At 37.1% G+C, this 20,233-nt stretch overlaps 1 protein-coding gene across 9 annotated transcripts in view; it reads left to right on the top strand.

The window, feature by feature from the left end:
* CADPS2 (calcium dependent secretion activator 2) overlaps window positions 1–20,233 on the top strand; it is a 561,256-nt gene that overhangs the window by 401,527 nt on the left and 139,496 nt on the right. For all 9 annotated transcript variants that reach the window (XM_054564129.1, XM_054564128.1, XM_054564130.1 and 6 more), the window contains exons 13-14: window positions 156–343; window positions 19,465–19,566. In XM_054564129.1, the coding sequence (XP_054420104.1) occupies window positions 156–343; window positions 19,465–19,566 (290 nt within the window). The remainder of the gene's footprint in view (window positions 1–155; window positions 344–19,464; window positions 19,567–20,233) is intronic.

Below are 20,233 nucleotides of genomic sequence, written 5' to 3'. Positions count from 1 at the left end.
ACTAGATGTTCTGAAAATAACATGAAACATACCACTAATTTAAAAATGTCAAAAGACAATTTAATTCAGCTTCTTTCTATAATGCCTAACAGGGCCTTCAGAAAAGCAGATCTTAGTACAGAAAGAAAAAAAATCTTTCTTTTTTTCCTTTGCAGGGTTGGTTTAGCCCTGGCCAAGTCTTTGTGTTAGATGAGTACTGTGCCCGTTACGGCGTGAGAGGCTGCCACAGGCATCTCTGTTACCTTACAGAACTGATGGAACACTCCGAAAATGGTGCTGTCATTGACCCAACCCTGCTCCATTACAGCTTTGCATTCTGTGCCTCTCATGTGCACGGCAACAGGTATTTTTACTTGCAAACACACAGTAAAATGTGCAGGGTTGACTTGGGAAGAGAGAAAAATGTGCTTTGATATTATCACCTAGTAACTGATTTTAAATAGCAAACACTTCTTAGAAGAGGAAAAAAAAACCAACAAAGGAAAAATGCACATCAGTATGCTGTTGATTTATGTACACTGCACTTTATGTTTCTTTTTGCCATTAAAACCACTTGGAAAATAGAGAGGGAGAGGGGATATCTGAGGTTAGGAATTGCCTGTTAGTTCTTATGGACCACCTAGCACCAGGGCCTGCACAGCTTAAGTGTCACTAGTATTTCCGTTGTAAGGCATGTATGTCTGGGTAGATTTTGGTGATAGGTTTGTGTATTCCTAATGACTCTGGCTTTTCCACTGTGGAATAAGTTTTCATTGATAAAGCAACATGAATCATGGAGTTTATGTAGTATCTTCTCCCAGCTGCTTCCCTGCCGCACACTTTAGGAACAAACATTGCCTTTCAGCATTCTAGTGACCCCCATCTCTTGCTTTAGCAAAACAGCAAGAAATTGCCGAATGCAGATCCCCAGAACTGTGCACATCTGAGCTTAAAATCTCTCCAAGTTATTCTCCCATTCGGAGATCCTAGGCCTTGTTCCATAAGAGAGGTACCCCTATCCCATCCCCTCTTTACCTTGCTTCAACCAGTATCCAACCCCTCCCCCTTTATGCTTCCTTTTCTTCCCACAAACCTGTTGAAGCTTCACCTGGCCTCACAACATAACAGAGTGGTCAAGACATTCTGAAGTCAGGCAACCTGGCTTCAAATTAATGCTTATTAACATAGTGAGGTAAGGCAAGCTTCTTAATCTCTTGGTGTCTCTGTTTCATTACCTAGAAGAAAGATATAACAGAGTCTCTCAGAAGTCATAAAACTCATACAATTGTCTTAAATATTGTTATCATGTCAGGCTACCTTTCCATTGTTCTCTTTCCAGCCAGACCTCTCAGCACTCCCGTGCCCTGCTTCTAGCTCCTCACGGGCCAGTGAGGCCTTTCGAAGTGGATTGCCTCGGGACCTAATCCAGTCGCCTGTGCTCCAGCTTCACTCTTCTGGCTTTCATTGAAAAGTTGATGCTATAGAATATCCAAGACCCTGTGCCACTTAGAGAGCTGCTCACCTTCCCTGAGGCAGCACTGTCTCAACTCTCCTCTTACTTGTTTTTGACCATCTCTTTGCTATTAGTTCCTTTCCCTCCAGATTCCAAGTACAGCTTAGTGTTTTTCCCCCTCACATCTCTTCTTTAGCTTACTCTCTTCTTTCTTTACTTCAGTGAAAATTCTACCTCATTGATCTCACCCCTTTCCACAGTTTTAACTATGACCTCTCTCGATACAGATAATTCCAACCCAATTAGTCTGCTAAAGTGCAGATCTCCATCAACAATTAGGGGCTTTAATGTTCTGCTGGGACTCTCGGCTCTCCCTGTACAAAATTAAATCCATCGGCTCACTAACCCAGTCTTTGCACCACTCTCAGCTCCTAGCACAGTGCCTAGCAAACGTAGCACTCTTGGAACAAAGTAAGTGTTCAGTGAGTACTTGGTGAATGAATGAATGACTTCATTATTTGTGCTGCCATCACTTCCATTCATGACCCATTCACTGTTCCTTCATCTTTCTCCTTGACCTCCTATACTTAGTTTCTTGCTGGTGTCAATATTCTGCCTTCCTAGTACTGCTCACATTTGTCTTTCTGCCATGTCTGTGCATCCACCCTAATTCTGGCGTTCATTTTTTCTTGCTTATCTATCTTTATCCTTCTCTGTACTGCTTTTTTCTCCCTACAGTAGTCTAGCAATTGCCTCCTAAATTACAATTTAATTTTTACTATATACTCCCTTGCCAGAAACCTCAGTGATTCTCATTTGATTTTTAAATTCAAAACAAACTCTTTGTTATATAGTATTAATGTTTTCTCATTATCATATCATTCTGTCCGCTCAATCTGAAGTCCAGATATTCTTCTCACATGATCTTTACGCCAGATAACCTGTTTATTCTCCCTGTAATATTTCTGTTTGCAAGTTTTATAACAGTCAGATATCACAAAATTCCTCTAAGAAGACTTCTGTTAACTCATTCACATACTAAGAACCTTTTATCTCTAGTATCCTTATGAACTTTATCATGTATACTTACATGCTATATACACACACACCTGCTTCTATTCTACTAGGTCATATTTTGGAGGCAGAAATTAGTCTTGTCTGCCTTCTTGTTATCTTCTGTAGACCTTACCACAATGTCTTCATGAGTGCACAGTAAATATTTGTTGAACTGAAGTTGCCACTGTTGCTATTTCTCATCCCATAATAAAATAAACGCGATCCTACTCTCAAAATCTGTTCTGGCTTTGACCTCATTATGGAACTCAGTCTTACTTCAAAATTAGGGGGATGTTGCAAATTGTGGTTGTTTTTCCCGTTATCTCAAATGAAACCATCTGCACTCAGCAAATGTGGAGAGTGGTGAAGAAACAGGCCTAGTCAGGATGGCTAATCTTTGATAGACAGCATGTGAGGGGCTGTTTTACCAAAACCATCTCTTATCTCCTGGCTCCATCTTAATTCCTCCTGACCAATGGATATCAAAGAGTGGGCCTCCGATGTTAGGCAGCACTCTGAAAAGCAAGAAGATAAGATGAATGCCATGAAACAGACATACGCAGCAAATTTTGTATGATCAGATTATTTTTGTCATTAATGCAGAAAGGTAAAATTAAATTGAAAACATTAAATAGGAAAATCAGCGAATGCTCCCCCAAAACGTATGTGTGTTTGAGACACATTTTAATGGAAAGTTACTGAGGCAACTAGGAGCTACTGCCCCTGCCTGGGAGACAGCCTGATTTGAATCTCTAGGTTGCCATAGTTACTTTTATTCTGTAAAAGTATTGTTTTGTTTATATCGGTACACTGTAAAGTGTAATTTAAGGTATGTTTGTGTGTTCGTGCATATATTAATAGTACACATTAAATCCATTTTCCAGGGTAAGATATGTACAGATGCAGTTATCTCTGGGTGATGGTTTAGAATAGAAATTTAAGTCAGTCTCTGATTCAACTTTTAAGTCACACATAGTTTATGGGAAAAGAAAAGAAGAAGTACAAGTTTTAGGAGAATTTAAACCTCAATTTAGGGTAGAAATTATCCAAGAGAAGCTGAAAGGTATGATATTTCCTGTAATTTTTTAGTCAAACAGATGTCATTCAGAAATGGCATGCTGTCAGAATGGAGGAATAAAAAGAGGTGAAGATCGCTACTTGAATCACAACTCTGAATTTGCAAATCGACCCATGTGGGGCAATCACTTAACCTTTCTGAAACTCAGAGTTCATATGTAAAAGAGAAAATACTAATAGGCAGGTACTGGATAATTATAAAATACTATGTCTGTATTGATTAGTTACTATTCTAATAAGTTTCTCTTTGTTGTACAGCCACAAGAAAGTAGATTGTGAGAAGAGGAAACACATGAAAAATAGGTGGTTAGAGCTTTAATACCCCGTGCTAAATGGAAATATTTCAGTGTGTATGTGATTATATTCTTAATTTCTTTACTGACAGGATATCCAGGTTTTATCAACCTGTCCTTGTGAAAATAAGCATCTCTTATCCATGTCTGTAGCATCTGATATTTATCTAGATTTTTGTTAAAAACACTGTCAGTGTCAAGTCTGACTTTCCAGTGTTTGCCATGGTCTCTTTTTATGATCATTTTTACATCTGTCAAGACACCCATTCAGAGAGTCATTTTGCTCATTGCCTGAACTACCTCTATCAAAAATTCAAAAGGAAAAAAGATTGCCTTTTGTTACTGACTGAAGTGAAGGACAACAGTGCTGTCTGGATGTGAAATTTCTCGGGACGCACATCCTTTTACACAGCATTGAGCTCTCTAGGTGTGTTCCTTCTGTGCAGACACATCTTCTCTGAATAGCACTCTGAGTATTTCAGGGATGAAAGAATAGAGTTAAACAGAAAAGGTCTGGCTGGTACTAAGACTGAGAAAGAGAGAAAAAAAGAAAGGGAGAAAGAAAAAATGAGTCAAGGACAGAAGCAGACACGCTTCTGCAGGATGATAGCCACAGACATCCGTGAATAACACAGCCACTTGCTCAGCAGCGGCACCGCTGAGGACTGACAGGAAGGAGAAAAGAGACTTTCTGAGACAATGCGTTACAGGGCAAAGTTCTAGGTTGATATGTGTGGTTATACATCTTGGTTTTCTAAGTCACACTGAGGGTGGAGAAACTAAAGCAGCAACACAAAATGGCTTTTATGTTTCAATGTAATGAAGGATTCGGAGTACATTCTCTGACTCTTCAATGGTTCGGGAGGGCCCTCCCAGAGCTGCTACACAGCCGACAGGCCAGCTCAGATACGCACGCTTTCCAGCACAGGGTGCAGCAGCCGCAACATGACTGTAGTTGATATATAAAGTAATCCCTATTTCTGCGGACAGATCACATCACAGAGTGCTAGGCAACTGTCATGGGCACCAGTCAAATCATATCACAGTACCTCCATCCTCACAGATGATAACCTTTCCTCTTACCTATCACTGCAGAAATCATGCTTCATCTTCCTGCCTCTAATGTTAGAGGCAATGATGCATTTTTGAGTAAAATCATAGAAAATTATGTCAAATAGGATCATTAAGAATTTTCATTACCGCTACTTAATTCTCATCTTGGATATATGGCATAGAGAAATTAAGTATAAATGCCATAGAAATTCTGAATCTAGAGGCTCAATTCTGGGACAATCACACAATCACATCAAATATCAAAGCAAAGTTTTCCTCCTGTCATGTGGCAATTCTGACAGATTTCCTTCTACATGCCACATGTGCAGAGGTTGAAGGGTGGTATCAAAGAATGTCTTTAAAATCTCCATGGAGGGTTCTTTTTTGAATCTTTCAGAAGCTACACAACAACCCCACATCTGCCTCAAACTTTCCCAGCAGTAACATCTTTCCTCATCCAACCTCGAGTTCAGTACTCAAGTAAGGTAATCATGCTTTTCAAAACAAAACGGACAGACAGAAACTGAGCAAAAGTGAGTGGCATGGGGAGAAATTCGGTATGTTGGAAATAGCAGTGAGCTAGAAGGCAGACCATCTGTCTTCCTGTCCTGGCTCTTCTACTTATAAGCTGTTCATTTTGCTCAGTTGGTCCTGTCTGAGCCTGTGCTCATTCGTTCATTGTGAATATTAAAGCTGTCTCCCTGATATGGCTCCTAAATAGGTCACATAAATTATGTCAACACTTTGTAAATGATGAAATACTGTTTCAGAAGTATTTCAGAAGGCCGACAGTGCAAAGGTGAACTTGAAGAGACTCATTGATCCTGGAGCATCCTCTAGACAAGTCTCAAGTTGGAGGATGAGACTGGGGAAGCACTGAGGAGGTGCCTCATCTCACCTACTGTCCTTGATCATTAGGAGGAGCCTGGTGAGGCTCTGGGATATCCCCTTCTCCTATTTCATCCCATTCCTTCATGTTGCTGAAAACATGGTGGGCCTAATGTGCGAGTGGCAAAGATGTAGCCAAAAAGGAGTCAGGAACCCTATTATGCAAGGTAAGCTAGTCCCCAGAGTACAATTTGGTGAATGGTTACTAAGTTCACTTAGTTTCCTCTGTTTTTCTTTCACACCATTCATTCATAGCAAACAACTCCTGGATTTTTCTGAAACAATGTATAAAAGAGCCTATTGAAGATAAATCATTGAGGAAGAAATAAGGCAAAGGGAATGTTTCATTATTTGTTAGAATATAGATCAGGTTAACAAGGAACAGAAGCAAGAGCTACTCCCCTTAAACTTGGGACCTTCAGGGCTTCTTAGCATGTAGAGTTAGGAGGAGGAAAGAATTTGGGGTCTTAAGTTGGATTTTCACATAGTTTGCTAACATACTAAAATTTTTTAAGAGCATAGTACCCACGTAATGCTGTGACTGAGAAACAAAACAAAAAAGCTATATTACACATACACACATCTATAGCATTTACCATTACTGTTTCCTATCAATTAGGGATTTTTAGATCTATGTTGATACTCAAAATGGGCCTGATATTTTCCTTCTTCGTCCTGTTTGTGTCAGTATTTGGTGTCCAGGCTCTTGCAGCCATGTGAAATGACTTGGGTAGCTTTCCTGCTTGTTCTGCATAGTATTCACATAACTTGTTTTTTGTTGGGTTTTTTTTTTTTTTTTTTAGTTGATCAAGAACTCCTCTTTAAAACCATCTGGGTGGCCCTGGCTGGATTGCTCAGTTGGTTGGACCGTCATCCCATTCACTAAAAGGTTGTGGGTTCAATCCCCAGTCAAAGTGTGCATGGGAGGCAACTGATCAATGTTTCTCTCACATCGATGTCTTGATCTCTCTCTCTTTCTCCCTCTCTCTCTGTAAAATCAATAAACATATCTTCGGATGAAGATTTTTTAAAAAATCTGGGTGAGGGGACTTATTTGTAGAAAGATTTTTAACTAGAAAATCAGTTTATTTTGTTGTTAAAGAATTATACAGGTTTTTCATTCATTTCTTAAGTTGTGTCAGGCTGGTATTTTGTAGGAAATAGTGCATTTCATTTAAGTTTTCAGGTGCATTGATATTAAGTTCTTCTCTTTATATATATATTTTTGGTCTATCTGCAAATATCTCCCCTTTCTCATTCTAATATTATTTATGTTTACCTTCTCTTTTCTTCTTCAGTTCATCTTACCAGAAGTTTGTGAACTTTTTGAAACTTTTCAAAGAAACAATTTTGGCTTTGTCAAACTCTCTTGTTTCTTTGTTTTCCATTTCATTAATTTTTATAAAATTTTTATTTTAGAGTAATTTTAGACTTACAGAAAAACTACAAAAATACTACAGAGAGTTTGTGTGTTTTCCTCTAATATTGTCGTCATACCTTACTATGGTACATTTGTTAGTAGTAGTAGACGAACACTGGCACATTGCTCTTAACAAACCAAGAGTGCTTATTCAGATTTCACCAGTCCATATTTTAAATTAATGTCCTTTTTGTGTTCCAGGATTCAGATCAGGATACCACATTGCATTTTGTTGTCATACTTTCCCTGATCGGCAGCAGTTTCTCAGCCTTTTCTTGTTTTTCATGACTTTGACAGTTTTGAGGAATGCAGGTCAAGGATTTTGTCAAATTTTTCTCAATTTGGGTTTTTCTGACATTTTCATGACTTTGACTGGGTTTATGGGATTTTGAAGAGTTGAAATACCCTCTCTTTTCATTCTGTCAAGGAGTAATGATATCCGCAGGGCATCTCTGGTCACATCAACCTTGGTCACTTGGTTAAGGTTGTGTTTGCCAAGTTTCTACACCATAAAGATATTAGTTTGCCTTTTCTGTACTTTTAGGAAGCAAGTTACAAGTGCAACTCACACTCAAGGGGAGAGAAGAATTATATATTAACTATATATTCAATACATAAAACTAAATATATGTAGTTGTTGGGAGGACTAACTACATACATTCTTTGGAATTCTTGCAAGGAAGATTTGTTTCTTTTCACCTATTTGGTCAACCATTTCATATCAGTATGGATTTATATATAATTACTTTATACTTTGGGCTGTAATCCAATACTACTTTATTTACTTTTTTGTTTAAATTGTTCTAGCTTTAAGCTTTGATAGCTGTTTCAGACTAACTCCCTGTGATGTGCCCCATGTTTTGGAGGGGTTTTTTCTAGCACTTTTCTTCCTATCTTGTACTAAAACATGCTCCAATCTTATTTTATGCTTTCCCTGCCTCAGCCCTAGAATCAGCCATTTCTCCAAGGAGCCCCCTAATCCCTTTTATTAGAGAGTAGTATTTAGAAACCAAAAGGAGGATGGCGGGAATGCTTATTGCTACTGGGTTGTCATTGCTTCCAGGCCCTTTCACTGGACAGAGCTGGGCGATACTTGCATGTGTACTAACCCGCGAGTTCATCCTGATGGCCCCAACCCTGGACCAGTACCACAAAGCTCATGTTAGCTTCCTTCCTTGCTTCTCTGTAACTTCTCCGTTCCGTAGTGAGAAGCCTGGCTTCCCCCAGCCGCCATCTCTTTACATAGAGTTCAGTGTTTAGGTATAGGTCTTTTAGTTACTAGCCTTCCCGTTTCCTCTCAAAACACTGCTTTCCAAAGTTCATTAGGACAGCTTCTCTTCTCCTCCACTTTCTATAGTGGGGTTATGTCATGCAATACAATTAGTGTCACTTGTCGCAACATGCATTCTGTCCTGATATCCCTCAACATCCTGGTTGCTGGAGTGTTGTTTTTCTTTCCTTTAAGTTTGAATTCAGTAAAGCTCACGTTGTGTGCTGTCCACTTTTTATCGTTCTGTGGGTTTTGACAGACACAGTCATATATTCACCATCCCAGTGTCATTCTGAACAGTCCCGTCACCCTAAAAGTTTCCCTCTGCGCTCCTTTCTGTAGTCAGACATTTCATTAAATATTTAATTTGATTATTCCTCTCTTCTACTTTCTTGGGTCCCTTTTTGCTAACTTGCTTAAGTTGATGTTATTAGCTAGCTTTTCTTCTTTTATAACATCGCTCTTAAGGTTATTGGTTTCCCACTAATTACTGCTTTTACTACATATATGAATTTGGCATGTGATATTTTATTAAAATTCACTCTAAGTTACTAAACTTTTATTATAATTTATTTTTAGACACAGGGCTATTTATAAATGTATTTTTAATTTTCTAAGAAAGTGAAGCTTTTCTGGGGTTTTTTTTTCCCCCTTGAGAATTGATATCTAACCAAATTTCATTCTGTTCATAGAGCATACTCTATATAATACTGGTCATTCATAACTTGCTGAGATTTTTTTTATGGCCAAGTATTTGTCAAATATTATTAATGTTTCATGTTGCTTGAAAAAAATAAGTCTATTCTGTAGCTTGGCAGGGCAAGCAGGAGTCGTGTAGTTCAGATCTTGTAAACTCTTCGTAATTGTTTGCCTGTTTGATCTGTGGGATTCTGACCACAGTGGGTCGGAAGCTGCCCTGCTATGGTGGTTTCTTCCTTCTGCTTCTGCCAGAGTTTCTGAACAGAAATTATTATTATTTAGTGACCCTGTATAATGAATAATGCATTTTGCATTAAAGTTTACTTTGATAGTTATTAATGTTATACTTTTGATGAGTATTTGTCTGATATATGTTTATTCATACTTTTAGCTTTTTTGTGTTCTTATATTTTAGTGTTTTCCTTTAAAGAAGATTTGCTCTCGCTTTTACTTGGTGATGGGAGTGCTCCTGGAGCTACTTTATTTTTTCTCACCTTGGAGATTCTTTGACTGCACAAGTAGTACCCAATATAATGAGGTCAGGCCTATGATGCATTTTCTCTGGAAAGACTCTCTTTCACTCAGTCTATAGATGTGTTGGCTCCACTTTGCAAGATTATTGACTCTTTCCAGACCATCCTCTCACGGACAGCATAGCCTACCCAGGGATCCCATTTTTTACAGGCATCTGAGGTTCAGTGGCCCATGCACATTAGGCCTTTGATCCTGTGGTCAGTTCCCTTGAACATAGCTGTAAAGCTTTCTTGGTATCAATATTTGCTTCCAATGAAGCTCTAGTGTTCATTTTCACTCCTACTTTGGTTTCAGCTACTGATTCAATTTTTGTTTTCCTGCCCTTTGCAGAATTTCTTTTTTTACTTTTTCATAAGTATAGCACAACATTTAACAGTGTGCCTATTATAATTTATTCAGTGTTTATGTATTTTATAGTGAAGAGGGATTTGGAGAGTAACAAGTAAGTTCACTATATTAGCAGAAGTCACATGATGAAATTTGCATTTTGAAAAAATTAAACATCTCTGTTGAGAACCTCCTATAACCCCTCTGCTCAAGTTCCACCTCATTAGCTGCTGCTCATCAGTCATATCTCGGCTTAAACATCATCCCCAACTGAATCATTCCCTGAAATCTCAGTTGCATCATGTCCACGTACTTCTGCTCTTCTTAAGTGTAATTGTATAGTTACTGTCTGATTTTTCTTTTTTATGCCTTTCCTTACTATAACTCTGTTAGGGCAGGGATCTTTACTGTTGTTCTTATGTTGTATCCCCAGGACCTGGCTAGGTTCTCTATAAATATTTGTTGAGTAAGCAAATGAATGGCATTGGCCATCTGTTTACAAGTTTTATAGGTGACATGTTGCGACACTTCATAAGAGACTTCACAATTAAATATTCTTAATCAAATGCAATGATTTTTATGGCCCACAGAAAGACCCTGTGTAACTAGCAAGATTGTATCGTTTTACACCGTAGAAATGAATGTATTAAAACAATGAAATACTCTTTATATATATGTAAAAGTGAAAAAAAGTGTAATGAATGATAAAGAACATAGTTGATGAAGTTACAGGGAAATTAACAATTTCCTGTGCCGTGGGTCAGAGTAAGATGATAAGTGCAGTATGTATCAAATGCCCAAAAATACTCTTCCATTTGTCTTGATCATCTCAAGCTGCCATAGCGAAATATCACTGGGTGGTTTAGACAGCAGCAATTTATTGTCTCCTGGTTCTGGAGACTGGAACCCTGAGATCAGTCTGCCAGCATGGCTGGGTTCTGGGGAGAACCGTCTTCCTGGCTTGCCGGTGATTGTTTCTCTCTGTGGCCTCACATGCAGAGCGACCTCTCACTCTTCCTCCTTTTGTAAGGTCCTGTCAGAGTGAGGCCCCAACCTTAGGTCCTCATTTGATCTTAATTATCTCCTTAAAGCCTTATCTTCAAGTGCAGTCACATTGATAGTTAGGGCTCCAACATATGAATTTGAAGGAGTGGGACGCAATTCAACCCATAACACCATTTAACCTAGAATATACTTTTAGAAATTTACCCCAAGGAAACAATTAGAAGTGGGTTAAGAATATATAGTATAAGATTTGTTATTGCAGCAGTATTTATGGTAGGAAAAACAAAGAGGAAAAAAGTCTAGATTTTTTACTAATATTCTATTAATTATGGTCCATTTTTGTAATGAAATAATATATTTACACTGAAAAGTACGTATTAGAATATTTAAATAATGTGAAAAATGTTTACAGTTCATTAAAAGAATCAATTTAAGGATCAGAATATACAATAATATCCATAGATTTAGAGAAACACAAATTATATTTACAAAATGGTACTACCAGTTATTTCTGGTTGGGACATTTACAGGACTTTTAAATTTTTGTCTCTGTGTTTTTCTGAATTTCTCCATCCACATTACAGTGTGTATATAGTCCTTTACTTTTTTTTTAAAGTCATTTAAAAAAATACTAATGTTAGGTATGGGGCAGAGAGTAATATTGATATCAAAAAACACTCTACACCAACATTAATTATCTTTATTTTTATTACAAAATCCTCTTGGAATTTTCTTTCTCTTGAATTGTAGAGTTGTATAATGCTGCGATTTTAACTTGGATTAGTCCAAGAATGCTGGTTAGTTTGGTTGCAGATCAGGTCAGTTATCAAACGTCCCGGAGACTGCCTTTGGTGTAGTAGCACTACCTTAACACAAAAACTGTGTTACAAAATTATATACCTTCATAGACCCAAGTCATTGCTTCCTCTGTAGAAATGTCTGTACTTTAAAAACCTGCAAAGAGAATAGAATGCAGTAGAAAACCCAAATAAGGGAAGGAGTAGGAGGGAGGAGAGTTTGAAAAGATAATAATGAATTTAAAACTTTGTCTTAAAAATATTTTCTCCCCCAATTGACAAGGGGGTGGGCACAGGGCAGGGAGAGCAATGGGAAAAAGGTGGGACAACTGTAACTGAACAACAATTAAAAAAGTAAAAAATGTTTTCTCAAAGAAAGGCTATTTCTTCTATCTCAGTGAAGGTAAAGGGGGTCAAATTAGTTTCTTCTCTGGATATGTAAAATTCCAGGGAAAGTAAAAGGACACGATTATGTAACATACAATTTTGTTTGAAACAATAGGAGGTGTTATAGGTTGGGGAACAAAAACAAGAAGAGATTATTGTTGTCTCCCTCATCTACCATCATTTCTTATTCTCATGCTGTGTCTTCCTCTCTTTTTTATTCTGTTCACAAATAGATATTGGTGGGAAATACATGAAGTGCAAAGTGGCTTTTACCTGCTGTGCTGCAGGCAGAACTGACAGTTCAGAAATACCACCATCTAGGCGTCTCTCCCCTTCTCATCTCTTCAGAGGAAGCTAAGCTGTCATACATTCTTTATAGGAGAGGGCAGGTGAAAAGAAGCCTAGAAGAATTGCAAAGCACCATAAACTTCGTCATTTTGCTGGTTTGCAAAATGTCACTTGCCACAAATCACCCAACTGCCAGGAAAAACAAATTTACCTGATGAGTTGTGAAGGGATATGGTGATGTGGGAGGGTGAAGAAAATCTGTCTCTCGATTTTTCAGTCTTGTTTATACAATGTTAACTCCTGGTGTATTTATTCAACCTGCAAGCTTCCTAGAGATGATAAAAACAAGGACACGTTTACCTGTTAAGTATCTAGAACCTGTTCAGCTGGTGAAAGTGATTGAGAAAATAACCATAAAAGTTGTTATAGTTTTCATTAAATAATAAAACAAATACTCATCAGCACTAAATAATGCTTTTTAAGTGGGAATTCTGGGAGGATCCTATGACTAAATACTTTTGGGAGATGCTGTTTAAACAAAGGTAAGCAGATGTGTTTACTTGTCAGGGTTCTCAGACTCTTGGTTCTGCTATGAACCTCCAAGAAGGTCTTACAATTTGTATTTTTCAAAACCTTAGCCAGTTTAACCCTTTTGTTTTAGTTGGATTTTATCACAGAACTATTGTTTCTGAAAACATGTTAACAGCCAGTAGCTCTTCTTTATTCAAACTTACCCTGACAAAATGGATATTAAACTTGCCAAAGTTAGTTTTTATTGGACGTATGAGTCTCTGGAATTTTGTATTATACCGGAAAAAAGGATTATAAAATGTGTGAACTGTAAACTGTTCAACTAGGAGAAGTGAAGCTACCAGGTTAGTCCATGTCTTAATATTGAGAAAGATTCCTTCATTGATAGCTTGCCTTCTGCTCAAATGCCAGACTCTTTAGCCCAGTTTTATACCCTTTCCTCTTAGATCTTTCTTGAGCCGTAGTTTACTCATCGTTTAACTTCTTAGACACTAATTTCTTATCTGAACTATCCCAAAAGCTATTGGAGATCATAGAAAATGAATCAGTTATAGTGATTAGTGAATCAGATATAGTGATTTATAAAAAAACCTTTCTCAATTTAGAACTTGTTTTGCACTCGTTACAGAAGGAGTTGAAAATCATGACAAGGTGTCCAGTATACATAAAGGATTCTGTTTATTGTAAAATAACTAATCTGTCAGATTGATGAATAGTGAAAATTATAAAATCCTTTAGTTCATGGAGGAATTTAATGAAATTAATTTGTATAGTCCTTATATGTGAGAACTGCTTTTTGGAAGAATCTGGTTCTCAGAAAAGATACTGTGTATGTGTGTGCACACGTGCATGTGGTAGCTTCTCTTAAAACAGAATGTGACCCATAGGTAGATGCATCATTTACAGAAGATTCTGTTGTACAAAGTCTGTTTTTTAAGAATTGTTGAAATATAATTAGCATAGACACAGCTGGATTGGGTGTTTAATTGCCTTTGTAATACCAGAAAGGAGTTCCATATCGTAACTTACTTAACAATATCTATAATTAAAAGATGTGTATCTGCTATTACGCTGTTTTATAATTTGTTCATATCTTGAACTTCTCTCCTAGAACATTCTGTTTTTTATTAAATCAGTTTCAATAACTATAGACCCCAGGGAAAAAAACAAAAATATTAAATCTTGATACATAAGAATGTTGCCCTGTTCATTGGAACCATTTTAATATTTAAGTATAGAGTTAAATCCAAGTTAACATTCAAAACAGAAAATAGGTCTTTCACGTGAGAATTTTCATTGCCTACATTTTAACAGTACTTTTATCATTGTCAAAGAGGCATTATTCTTTTTACTTTTATTATCTCAGGAAAAAAGTGTTATTCTTTATATTTAAAATAAATCATTTCACTAATAATTAAAATGGCAGGTAAACACTAAAAATTTTCTGCTGTGTAAATACATGCTAACTTTTGTTAAACATCGTTTCACCAAGAATATTTAACTGTAATACCTGTCTTTGTTTGCTTTAAAAAAATTCCTATTTTACCTACTGTTATATAACAAATGTTCCAAATAATTTATGCCATATTTTAACACTAATAAACAATATTTGTGATATTATGGGATTCGTGAATTCACATAATCTTATATAGCTGATATTTGTATATTGTATATATCACTTACTCATTTCTTTGACATTTTTGCATTGAGCATCAACAAGATGCCAGCTACTGATCTAGGCACTAGGGGTACAGCACAAAGGAGGCAGACAACAAACAAATAAATAAATATGTCACATGTTGGGTTTATGGCAAACAGTAAAGCATGGTAAAGGAAAAGAGACCTATGGGAATGAAAGACTGCACCTTTACATTGGGTGGTTAGAGATAACCTCACAAATCCTGCGTCAGATTGGTAGAGATGAGAAGCACGTGAGCAAACAAAGTGTGTGTGCGTAGAGGAAAAGCCCCCAGGCAGTAGAAACAGCACATGTGAAGGCCTGAGGCAGAGCATACATCATATGTTTGCAGCTAGCAAGGGGGCCAGTACTTAGAGTGAGGAGGCTTCCTGTGAATGGGGTAGAGGAGGTCAGAGAGTCAGTGTGGTGCAGGAGGATCATATAAAGTCTTGTAGACCATTATACAGGCTTTGGCTTCTACAGTGACTGCCACCAGTACAGGGATATGACTTATACTTGAAAAAGGCTCACAGTAGTGTGTTGCCAATACTCTGACAAGAGACTGGAGGGAGACCAAGGAGGCTCCCTCTATGAACATTTCAGCGTTCATAGTTTTGATCTTCTTCTTTTCCTTAGATAACTCCCTTTAGCATTTCATGTAATAGTGGCTTGATGATGATGAACCCCTTTAGCTTTACCTTATCTGGGAAGCACTTTATGTGCCCTTCAATTCTAAATGATAGCTTTGCTGAATAGAGAAATCTAGATTGTACGACCTTGCTTTTCATCACTTTGAATACTTCTTGCCAGTCCCTTCTTGCCTGCAAAGTTTCTTTTGAGAAATCAGCTGACAATCTTATGGGAACTCCTTGTAGGTAACTCTCTCCTCTTGCTGCTTTTAAGATTCTCTCTTTATTTTTAAGCTTTGGCATTTTAATTATGATGTGTCTTGGTGTCGTCCTCTTTGGTTCCTTCTTGTTTGGGACTCTCTGTGCTTCCATGGACTTGTATGTCTATTTCTTAAAAGCAAATTAGGGAAGTTTTCTTCCATTATTTTTTCAAATAAGTTTTCAATTTCTTGCTCTTTCTCTTCTTCTAGCACCCCTATGATTTGGATATTGGTATGTTTGAAGATGTCCCAGAGCCTATACTCCTATTTTTTTTCTTCCTGCTATTCTGATCAAATGATTTTTTTCTTCCTTATGTTCGAAATCATTGATTTGATTCTCGGCTTCATTCCTTTCACCCTTGATTCCCTGTAGATTTTTCTTTACTTCATTTAACGTAACCTTCATTTCTGCCTGGGTCTCTTTTATGCTATTGGAGTACACAATGAGTTCCTTGAGCATACTGGTAACCAGTGTTTTGAATTCTGCATTTGATAGGTTGCTTATGTACATTTCGCTTAGTTCTTTTTCTGGAGTTTTGTTCTGCTCTTTCAATTGGGCCATTTCTCTGTCTCCTCATTTTGGCACCTCCTTGTATTTGGTTCTGTGTATTAGGTGGAGCTGCTTTGACTCCCTGTCTTAGTAGCATGGCCTGTTGTAGAAAAGTGCACCTGTAAGTCATATGGGGCAGAGCCTTAGGTAGTCACCAGGGCTGGGCAACCCATGCCACACCGTCCTGTGGCTCTATGTGGGGGAATGCCTGGAGAAGGGACAATGCCGCTGCCTGGTCTCAGGAGTTTTGCCCAGGAAGAAGCTGTCTCCCAGCACTCACCCTGATGCTAGACACTTCACTTCCTCCCTGTATGCCACTAGTGCCCTTCCAGACATTGCCCTAGTGCTGAATCCTAGAGGGGATGAGTCTGCATGAGTCCTAAGACCATTGCGGACCCTGTGGGCCTTGAGAAGAATTTAAATTAGTTATATTTTATGAATGTTTATTGAGAAGACTCAGGGTTAATAAGAGAATTAAAATAATAGCTTTATAAACCTATTATAATTTCTATCAGCTGTACTTTTAAGACATATCCAGGCCTGTGGCTGGAATACCTCACTCTCAAGGTATCCCTCCCAATTATTATCTACCACATGTGGTTGTGGGACCACCCATTCCACCTCTCTGCACCTCTCCCAAAGATCTTTTTTGATTGACTCACTGATTCAGTGTAGGTAGTGTTTTGAATGTTATTGTTTTTTAAGTTCTTTTTCTTATGATACAAATAACATAGAAAATGTCTTAAGTACATGCATTTAAAAATAATTCCACCATTACTGCTTCTCAGATAAAGCTTCCATTTTCTAAAAGGGTTTTTAAAAATTGCTCTTTATTATTTTCTGTGAAAAAATGGAGGAAAGAAAATAGGGCCTGGGCATTGAGAGCGCTGGCTTTGAAATGCAAAAGTTCAAGCTCTGGCATTTTGTGACTTTTGGGAGGTAGCCTAAGATCTTTCTGAACCCTGGCAGCCTCCTTCCTTGCATTTATTAGGAAGAGTAATTTTAGAAAGCTCTGTTACCTTTAAGCTTGACTGCAACCAAGTTGCCACTTATTCACAATAATTTAGATACAGAATGCCACTTCATATACCTAATATTCAGTCCATGGTCTTATATCTACACTAAAATAAGAACCTGTGAGTAAGAGCAATTCCAAAATATTAAATGTTCTATTTAACCTGTTGGATGTGTACCTAGTTTAGTAATGCACTCAGTTAAATGGCAACCTGTATATAATCTTAGTGAAGGTTGACATAAGTGACGTTCCCCTGATGTTACCTTTCTCATTTTTCGTCGCCTGAACCACTGGCTGTAGTTCATGGGTAGGTAGGGAAGTTTAATACGATAGGACACCTTGCTCTGTCACTGTGGTGGCAGTTGAAGGAAACAGTAAAATTCACTCAGATATAACCATGTGACATCTGTCAGAGAGCAAAGTCAAAGGCCATGCCAATTATCAGAACGAGTTCTTTGCTCTTTTCCATTAGGTTTGCATCAATGTACTTAGTGAAATAACACCTGCAACTTTGTGGCATGAGTTTTTATTGCTATTATATAATATAATGTAGTTATAGTTTTTGTCAGAATGCCCAAATTCCAAATTGATGACTTTATAGAACTCTCCAGTTGAACTTTTGTGATCATTCTCAGTATGCATTCATTATTCTGATTATGTAGTTAAATTATTGGTCTTTACCTGTGTAGGAGCAAAATACAATTGTAAGAAATATTTTCAAAGCATAAATCTAGCAGCATGTGAATTTCTGAAATAAATGATTTACTCTATATTGGAAAAAATCTTGAAACTCAAATGCTTTGATATAAATACAAGGTCTTTATGTCAATGAGATACAGGTATAACCTTAACATTTAATACCTTTTATCCTAATTGACTAGTTTACAAGTACCATAGGTGTACATACACATATTTATTTTAAAAAACAGTGGGTATATGAAATAAAAATCTTACTGGAATGCTATTTTAAGCATTTGGGGTTTGTTTTGTTTTTGTTTGTTTTTTTTTGTTTTTTGTTTTTCATGGTACTTGCTTTTATTTATATTACACAAAACCATTAAAAATGAGTAAGTTGAAATGAAATGCATCAGTATTTTGAGAATTAAATTATAATCTTTGTCCCTGGCCTCTGTGTCTCAGTTGGAGCACCATCCTGTACGCAAAGGGTTGCAAGTTTGATCTCCAGCCTGGACGTGTACGGGAGGCAACAGGGTGCTCCTCTCTCATCAATGTTTCTCCCTCTCCCTTCTTTTCTCTCGAAAAGCAATGAAAAAATGTCCTCACATGAGGAGAGAGATATAAATTTTTTTTTTTAGAAAAATGAGTTAATAGGGGAAGAAGTGATCAGTGTTAATTATCAAATGCAAAAATATATTTCGTTGGAATATGTAGATTTTGAAATGAATATGAGATTATTATACCTTTTTCTCTGTGTTAATAAAGACTTAAAATTTATATTTTCAGAATTTTAGGTGATTGCTATATCGGTACTTAAATTGATACATAATAAATTCTAAATCCCTGCTATTAGATATACATTACATTTTATGTTCTAATCGTAGTAAAAGAAGATTTCTGTTTCATCTCTATAGCTACTTTCAAAAGTCCTAATGAAAACTCACATGAATTCCTTAGGGATATTGGTTCAATACAAAAATCTTGAAACATAGTTGATCTTTTCTCTCTGTATGTTTTTATTCAAATATTTATTTGTATTTACAGGCCCACAAATTTAAACAAACAACAAAAAAGTGGAAGACTAAACTATTATATCCAAACCAAAATTTCTATGTTGCTTTCAACAATCAAAATTAAATCCTCTGTTTTACATTAGCTTGATTAGGAAGAGAGGCAGTTAAGACAGTTCAGCTTGCATTCAGTATCTTTTTTTAAATATTTCCATTCAGGTCTTATTTATTTAATGAGACAAATATTTGGTACCACTGTAAAACACTTTTCACTGCCATTCTCAAGGACCAATCATTGTTTTCTGTAGAGCTGGAAAATATTTATTGTAATCCTTTACCTTGAAGGCTATCTAAAAGAGAGTAATTCCATTCCATTTATTCTGGGTCAAATTACAAAGCAAAAAGCTACAAATATCTCCAACAAATTTTCACTGTAGGCACAGTTATATGTATACTATAGACCAATACACATTTTCATTAATTATGTGGATTTTTCAGGGAAATATGTATATGTATAGATAGAGCTATGAAATATATAAAAGTAAATGTTCTATCAATATAAATTATTGATTCTGATTGTTTTCCAGGCCCGATGGAATCGGAACAGTTTCAGTGGAAGAAAAAGAGAGATTTGAGGAGATAAAAGAAAGACTGTCTTTCCTTTTAGAAAATCAGATAAGCCATTTCAGGTATATACTCTTTTCATTAATACAGGTATTTGCTTTATTCACTCAACCCTTCTGATCACTTAAAAATGTCTTTCTGCAACTACTCAACAATTAGCAGCAGCCCCTCTACGTTCAGCAGTCTGTGGTCTGCTTCTCAGGCTGCCGTCCAGTTTCACTGATCACTTACAGGCGCCTTTCCCTGCAACATCTGCTGCACACACTTCTTGCTTGCCTTGTACGGTTCTCCTCCTTGCACAGCCTCTTTGCCTTTGCTCTGTGGCTGTTCCTCCCTCTCTCTGTTATCACCAGGCAAGGAGACTCTCAAGTCCCACCTTCACAGCAGAACCTTTTTCAGTTATTCCACCAAAGTCCAAAAGCTGAAGTCTTATCTGTACTCTGCACTTATCACATGGTTATGATACACGTTTCTTTTTCTTTTTTTTATCCTCACCTGCGGCTATGTTTATTGATTTAGAGAGAGAGGAACAGTGAGAGAGAGAGTGAACCAGCATTCGGCTGCCTCCTGTACATGCCCCTGATCCAGATCAAACCTGCAACCTTTTGGTGTCTGAATCAAGTGAGTTAGTTGGATGCTCCAAACAACTGAGCCACCTAGCCAGGGCATAACATACATTTCTTGAATCATTATTTATTTATTTTTTCTACATTCTGTGAGAACAAGGACCAC

The sequence above is a fragment of the Pteronotus mesoamericanus genome, unplaced genomic scaffold, assembly GCF_021234165.1.
Source record: "Pteronotus mesoamericanus isolate MK-2021 breed Mesoamerican mustached bat unplaced genomic scaffold, CSHL_Meso_final scaffold_85, whole genome shotgun sequence".
NCBI classification, from domain to species: domain Eukaryota; kingdom Metazoa; phylum Chordata; class Mammalia; order Chiroptera; family Mormoopidae; genus Pteronotus; species Pteronotus mesoamericanus.
This window is presented reverse-complemented; position numbering and strand designations above follow the sequence as displayed.